This window comes from Phalaenopsis equestris, unplaced genomic scaffold (genome assembly GCF_001263595.1).
Source record: "Phalaenopsis equestris unplaced genomic scaffold, ASM126359v1 Scaffold000488, whole genome shotgun sequence".
NCBI lineage: Eukaryota > Viridiplantae > Streptophyta > Magnoliopsida > Asparagales > Orchidaceae > Phalaenopsis > Phalaenopsis equestris.
In genome coordinates this window covers 1,013,689-1,021,537 of record NW_018164928.1, presented here as the reverse complement: position 1 = coordinate 1,021,537, position 7,849 = coordinate 1,013,689, and the positions used below count along the sequence as shown (strand labels likewise).

Genomic DNA, 7,849 nt, shown 5'->3' with positions numbered 1-7,849 from the left:
ACACCCATCTATATATATATATATATATATATAGGCGAAACCAACCTCTTTTATAGGGGGCGCAAAAATCCCTCTAGACTCGATTTTGAATGGGCTAGGACAATGAAAGATAAAGTAATTAGGAAGGACAAAACTGATATTTCATGAGGGTCAAAAGACTAAATTGTCTCCAGGAAGCGTGATTGCCTCAGGACTTTATCTAAGTCTACCCTTATGTATAAATTTATGAATGGAAATGAAATTTTAGATTAAAAAAAAAATAAATAAATAAATAAATTTGAATGTGTTAAGAATTTAAATTGAAATCATATTCAAAATAGAGGTGTAAAAGCTGGTCATCACAGTTTAAATTATTTAAGACAGTTTTCTGTCTATTTTGTGTTTCAAACTGTCATTACAGTTTAATTATTTTTAAAAATTTTTATTGCGAGAAATAACTTTTTTCAATCTTTCATGCTAAAGTACGACATTGTAAGGAAACACTATGATTTTTTTAATAAAATACATTTTGTAATATTCATCATAATTTTTTTTTAAATTAGCTTCACCACCCAAACATACCCTTAATAATAGTTAATATAATATGCTAAAAGAAAAAAAAAATTGCAGATCTACCGATCTATGATTAAAGCACAAATTAAGTACATAAATTATTAGGTTGTTTAAAGTTTAAAACTATTTTTAACTTGCCAATTAATATCGCCCAATTTATTATTTTATTTTAATTAAAAATGTGGGGATGAAAGCTACATAAATAATTCAATTTCCCAAAATACATAGGAAAATCAAATAAAAAATAATTCCATTGCCGGGATTTGAACCCGGGTCGCCTGGGTGAAAGCCAGATATCCTAACCGGACTAGACGACAATGGATTGTTTCCTTCGTGTTTTACAAATAGCATAAATCTTCTCTCCTGACCTCTACGCTAGCTCTCTCATCTCTCAGGCAGTACTGAGCTAGAGAGAGAAAACATTCGCGTGAGAGAGTAGAGCGAAGAGATAGAGATAGAGAGAGATCCACCACGTTCGTTCTCTCTTTCTCTCTCTTTACTTCTCTTCTCGAGTTGAGGGGATCTGTAATTCTCTTCTAGAACCACATCTATTTCTTTAAAAGTGTTCCTCTTCCTTGTCTTCCTCAGTAAATTCCTCACTGTATCTTCAGTTCCTTACCTACCCAACTGAGCCTTCTTCTCCATGTTACAGCATGGAATGTAACCACTACCTGCATATAAAAAAGCCAACTTGATTCTATTTTTTTTAGACAATTGCTTGATTTACCGTGTTTTGTTGAAAAAGTTTTGATCTTTTGTTGAATTCAACTCGTCTCCTGTTCTTTTTGAGATTTATTTATTTATTTGGCTTGTTCTGCATTGCTTGGCTGGTGATTTGGCGGAGCGGAGTGAGATTTAGCTGCTTCTGGTTTGCGGCGAGCCTGAGGACTTGTTCTATTTCTATTCTGATTGATTTTCCAGCTCTTTTGATTCTTTGGAGATTGTGTTTTGTTTGTCTTATTTCAGAAAAATTTCTGTGAAGTTACTGTTCATCGCCACTGTATATCTTTTGGACGACTTTTGGTTTTAGCGCATGATTGTCGTCCCATGTTCGTTGCTTTTTCAGCTTCTTTTTAGTTAGGTCTGCCTCCATTTCAATGGAATTCAGAAAGTAAGCCATGAACTTCATAAAAGATCAAATTTTGTGAGCCTTATTGGATCCAAGATCCAATTTTGATCAAGAAATGCGACTTCTTTTTGTTTTTGTTGCGCTGTGGTTTGTTCTTGTTGGAGCCGGTTCAATCAGTTCAGACATAGCTGCATTAATGGAGTTCAAGAAGGGGATAAGTGAAGACCCCAAGGGTCTTGTTCTAAACTCTTGGGATCATTTTACATCAGGTTCTGAGGGCTGCCCTCCTTCCTGGAATGGCATCCATTGTAATGGAAATCGAGTCACTTCGATCTCATTGAGAGACATGGGTCTGGTAGGAAACATCAGTTTCTCCTCCCTTGCTCCAATGGATAGTCTGCACAATCTGTCTCTTTCAAACAATCAATTTACAGGAATTCTTACTCCTGATTTGGGAGCACTCAGCTCCTTAGAACATTTAGATCTCTCAAGTAATTCATTTCATGGGCGCGTACCTGAGGAGTTGATGAGATTGAGTAATCTCATCACTCTGAATCTCTCTTGGAATAGCTTTGAGGCTCCATTGCCTTCTGGTTTCAATAAGCTGCAGAAGCTGAAATGCTTAGATTTGCAGGCTAATGGCTTTAATGGTGATGTGGGGATTATTATTGGTCAATTACAGAGTGCTGTTTATGTTGATCTGAGCCAGAATAGATTCACCGGAGGGCTTGGCTCGATGTCTGATAACTCAAAGATTACTGGCTCTTTGGTGTTCTTGAACACCAGTCACAATTTTTTATCAGGAGAGCTGTTTGAAAAGGATGTGGTGCCATTGTTTGACAGTTTGGAGGTTTTTGATTCTAGTTTTAACAGGCTTAGTGGTCAGGTTCCCTCCTTCAATTTTATAGCTTCGCTTAAGATTCTTCATCTCGGAAGCAATCAGTTTTCGGGGCCTTTCCCTGAGGCGCTGTTCAAAGGTTTCTCAATGGTTTTGGCTGAGCTTGATTTGAGCTGCAATGAGCTCACAGGTAAATGAAGGGTTTTTAATGGTCTACTCACCTTTTTTTTTCATCTTTTTATGTATTTGACAGCACCCACTTTCATTCATTTTTCAAATTCTCACTTAAATATCAAATTCATTATAAAACCCCAACCATGGTTTTCATTTGAAAGATTTATATGCATGCCACTTGATTCTTATGTATGTATGTGTGTGTGTGTGTGTATATATATATATATATATTCATAATACCACCTTATCAATGCATGAAAATATGTGTTTCACTTTTTAAAAGCTCAAATGGTGGTATTATTGATGTTATATTAAAGATTTGGATAGTATAAACGTAAAAAAAGGCAAGGTTTAGGCATTAGATATATAAATACAAAAGAATTGATTGGTATGTATGTAAATGCCCATTAATTCTTCATTTTTATCAAATTCTCAACTATTTTATTGTGGCACGTTTAAATACATTGGTTTGATAATTCAAGAAATCATTTAGGCTCTAGTTTTGTAAATAACAATGTTACAAGCACTCTGTATGTAAATATCCCTTGACTTTGTCGCTACTATATTTTGTTCTAATATTGGTGCCACTTTTATGATATACCATGCATTTTATTTAGATTTTATAAAATGAATAATGATGCTTTTTGATCTTCAGAACTATAAATATCAAAATTTTACCTTATCTTTTAGCTAGAAGTTACTTAATTTATATGATTTTATAAGACTAATGATGATTTTTGATCTTTAGAACTATAAATATCAAAGTTTTCCCTTATCTTTTAGCTAAAAGTTGCTTAATTTATTTGATTTTATGATGCAGGTCCATTGCAGAGTATAACATCTACTACTCTGAAGAAACTAAATCTTTCCTCAAACAGTCTTAGTGGCTCTCTTCCTAACAAGATAGGGAGCTGTGCAATACTTGATTTGAGCAATAATCTATTTTCAGGGGATATATCTGCAATAAAAGGTTGGGGAAACTTAGTGGAATCCATAGATCTGAGCTCCAACAAATTGGGAGGAACTCTGCTGAACGAAACGTCTCAGTTTTTACGGCTGAAATCTCTGCGGCTTTCGAACAATTTACTGGAAGGAGAATTTCCTCCTGTGATTGTCACATATCCTGATATAATTTTCATAGATTTGAGTCTCAACAAACTCAACGGTATTCTTCCTCCAAGCCTATTTTCTTCAATCAGATTGATGAATCTGAATCTTTCATTCAACAGATTCACTGGACCTATCTTCCCAGAAAAATTGCACACAGAATCATTAGTTTCTTATGATTCCGCTTCACTCCCATCTCTGAATTCCAGTCTTGTCTCCCTCGATCTTTCAAACAATTTCTTAAGTGGATCTCTACCTCACGAAATGGTCTTCATGACTTATTTGCAGCTGCTGAATCTATCAAAAAATGATTTTTCCGGTCAGATTCCTAAAGCCATGGGGATGATTCAGAGCTTACTAGATTTAGACTTATCTCACAACCACTTTGAAGGCAACTTACCTGATAATCTTCCTTCCTCCCTCTTGAGATTCGACGTCTCATATAACAATCTTTCTGGTAATGTTCCAAACAACCTTTTAAGGTTTCCTGAATCCTCGTTTCGTCCGGGGAACGAATTACTGAATCTACCTCCCCAATATCCAAATATCGCGAGTATCAGCAGAAAAAGAAGCCATCACCATCACATGAAAAATGCTATAATTTACAGCTTCATAGCTGGAGCTGTTGTTTGTGCTGTTATGATTCTCTTATTCATACTTTTATATCAGAAACTATCTAAGGAACATGATAGAAGAATCACTGACGAGTTAAAATCTTCCATTCGAAGTTTTTTTCGCCCGCAAAAGAATTCGTTACATCCTCCTCCTTCTTCGAGCTTTTCGCAAAATCATTTAATTCAATCCAGATCTTTGTCTTCTCAAGCTGATCAAGGAATAGTTTCTGTAGCTTCCAGAGAAGCTGTAGATCCTGTGATGCAGCAACAATATGATGTTAATGATCAGCTCCTGCAGAAGACTAACACAATAACTTCATCTTCTTCAATTCACCAATCTTCATTACAGCACAATCCAACCCTTAATGTCCTCTCCCCAGATAGGCTGTCTGGCGAGTTACATCTCTTCGACAACTCGGTCGTGTTCACGGTTGAAGAGCTTTCTCGAGCGCCGGCGGAAATTATAGGCCGGAGCTGCCATGGAACGTCGTATAAGGCGACTCTCGATGGAGGACATGTGGTGGCGGTTAAGTGGCTTAAGGAAGGTATTGTGAAGAGTAAAAAGGAATTTTCAAGGGAGGCGAAGAAGCTCGGAAGCATTCGGCATCCAAATTTGGTTTCTTTGAAGGGTTATTATTGGGGTTCGAAGGAACATGAGAGGCTTTTGATATCGGATTGTATTGATGCCTTGCCTTTGAGTGTTCATCTTTGTGGTATGTTTTATTCTTTGAGATATTTACATACATACCGCTTAATTCTTATGAATTTACATGTATAACATCTAAATTTTGATTTTTATATTTATAACATTCAAATCTTTCATTTCACATTAAGAAAATGCTATTATTTTAACTTTTAAAAGGTGTAATACACTGTTTCAAGCATAGGCAAGGTGGCAATGTATGTAAAAATTGAAGTTTCGGTGTTAGATATGTAAATATATAGGAATTGAGGGGTATATGTATATCTTCTATATTCTTTTCCTTTTATTTTGTAGTATGTTACTTATGTTATTCTTTGGTTCTTTATGCTATTGAAAGTTTGTTTTACACATCTAACCCTCGCTCTTATTTTTCATAATCCATCCTCATTAAGTTTATTAATTTATCTCATTGGTGTTGCTTCTAACCTTCATTGTATTATTGATATTACAAAATTTCACATCCATCCTCAATTGATATTACAAAATTGATGAAAGGAAGATTATAAATTTTACAAAACTAACACCTAAACTTGAATTTTTGCAAATATGCCATCTCACCTATGCATAAAAGGGTGTATTTCACTTTCTAAAAGTTAAAATAATGGTATTTTTTATGCGATATGAAAGATTTGGGTGGCATAAATGTAAAAGGTAAGTCTAGGTGTTAGATATCATAAATGTAATAAATGTAAAAGGTAAGTCTAGGTGTTAGATATGTAAATACAAAAGATTTTTGGTGGTATGTATGTAAATGCACCTAAAATAAAATTCTTTATTTTATCTTTATTTGGTAATCCTACTGCTCATATTCTTAGATCTCTTCAATTTATATAACATTTGCATGTTTTAGTGAAAGCCTACATGTCTTAGAACTACACCATCTGCAAATAGCTTACAACTGTATATTTCATTTTCAACCCTGAGGTTTAGAATATAAAAACCAAATATGACTTTTTGCTTTGAGAAAGCTTGTTTGAACTTCCTCTTTTGCATGTATATGCCCTCAAATATACTTCTTTTTGGGGGACATTTACAAACATACCATCCAATGTCAATGTATTTACATATCAAACACCTAAACTTTATCTTTTACATTTATACCACACTTAAATCTTCCATATCACATAAAAAATACCATCATTTTGACTTTTAAAACGCGAAAAACACATTTCGCATGCATAGGTACTGTGACATATATGTAAAAGTTGAAGTTTACGTGTGTTAGATATATAAATACATAGGAATTAAGTGTTATGCATGTAAATGTTCCTTTTTCTTGGAATATTTACATACGTACCACTCAATTCCTATATATTTACATACAAACACCTAAATTTCAATTTTTACATATTCCACACCTTACCCATGCTTAAAAAAGTCTATTTTATATTTTAAAAGTTAAAATAATGATATTTTTGAAGTGATATGAAAGATTTGGATGATAATAATGTAAAGAGTAAAATTTAAGTGTTAGATATGTAAATTCATAGGAATTAAGTGGCATGCTTGTAAATATTCCTTTCTTTTAACTCATAAAAAAAAGGAGTAAAATAATAGAATTGATTGTTCCCTCACGTATTGGAAAAAATTTGCTTATATAAGACGTACGCAGAGCTGTATACGTCTGTAACCTTATAGGGAGGATATTTGGAGGTTATAATCGCGTTATAGCCCCTGTAACCTCCCTGTTAAATAATTATTTCCTCATAAAAAATTTGCACTTCTGTTTTCATATATATGTAGGTTATAGAGAGGTCAGGGGTTATAACGGGGTTATAACCTCCGAATATCCTCCCTGTAAACTATTTGTAGGTTACAGACGTACGCACTTATGTACGCAAATTTTTTCCCACATATTTCACCATGTCAAAACCTAAAATTCCTCCAATCTGCACAATTATTTCCAAAAAAAAAGACCCAATAATTTTTCATATTTACCATATGATCATCCCAAATGCAGAATTCGAACAACGGAAGATGGAACCCTTACCTCTCCGCAATCGCCTCGCGATCTCCACCGACGTCGCTCGATGCCTCAATTACCTCCACAACGAGAAATCCATACCTCATGGAAACCTCAAATCCACCAACATCCTCCTCCAACGCGCAGAAATGAGCGCCCTCCTCACCGATTACAGCCTCCATCGGATCCTGACGGCTTCCGGCATGGCCGAGCAGGTGCTAAACGCCGGCGCCCTAGGGTACCGGCCGCCGGAGTTCGCCAGCACGAGCAAGCCATGTCCGTCGCTGAAGAGCGACGTGTATGCGTTCGGCGTCGTCCTGCTCGAGCTCATTACGGGGAGAAATGCCGGCGAGATTGTCTCGGGGAATCCCGGCGGTGTGGATTTGACGGATTGGGTGAGATCGATGGCGGGAAATGAGATCTCTCATGAATGTTTTGATGAGAAGATCGTGGAAGAAGGAAGAGGGGATGGAGATGGGGGCGTTTTGGAGGTGTTGTTTGGAGTGGCTCTGAGGTGTATTAGATGTGCTGATGAGAGGCCTGAGATTAGAACTGTGTTTCAAGAGCTTTCCTCAATGTTCATTTTGATGAGTTCTCGAGAAAATATTACATCTGGATAATCAAATGTGTGGATGACAGTGTAGATCATATCATGTTATTGTTGACGTGATGACGATCAATTCTTATTGACAACAGCGTAGTGCGATCTACACTGTAGTCTATGTCGGAAGAACAACGAATGACAAATGTAATATTTTCTTCATATTTGAGTGTATTTTCGTGCTCTTTGTTTTGGTTGGTTGGTGGAATAATGTTCATTATTTTGTGA

At 35.6% G+C, this 7,849-nt stretch overlaps 1 protein-coding gene and 1 non-coding gene across 2 annotated transcripts; one reads left to right on the top strand and one right to left on the bottom strand.

Moving 5' to 3' along the window:
- Positions 1-800: 800 nt before the first annotated feature.
- TRNAE-UUC lies at positions 801-874 on the bottom strand. Its single transcript has one exon. It is a non-coding gene; the product is annotated as a tRNA-Glu (tRNA).
- LOC110028088 (probable LRR receptor-like serine/threonine-protein kinase At4g20940) lies at positions 874-7,849 on the top strand. Its single transcript, XM_020729807.1, has 3 exons — positions 874-2,649; positions 3,454-5,067; positions 7,018-7,849. The coding sequence occupies exons 1-3, from the start codon at positions 1,737-1,739 to the stop codon at positions 7,638-7,640; spliced, it is 3,150 nt and encodes a 1,049-aa protein (XP_020585466.1). The 5' UTR covers positions 874-1,736; the 3' UTR covers positions 7,641-7,849.

Coding starts and splice junctions, on each gene's coding strand:
- LOC110028088 (XM_020729807.1), top strand. CDS start 1,737: ATGCGACTTCTTTTTGTTTTTGTTGCGCTGTGGTTTGTTCTTGTTGGA. Junction 2,650..3,453: donor GAGCTGCAATGAGCTCACAG/GTAAATGAAGGG, acceptor TTTATGATGCAG/GTCCATTGCAGAGTATAACA. Junction 5,068..7,017: donor TTTGAGTGTTCATCTTTGTG/GTATGTTTTATT, acceptor TCCCAAATGCAG/AATTCGAACAACGGAAGATG.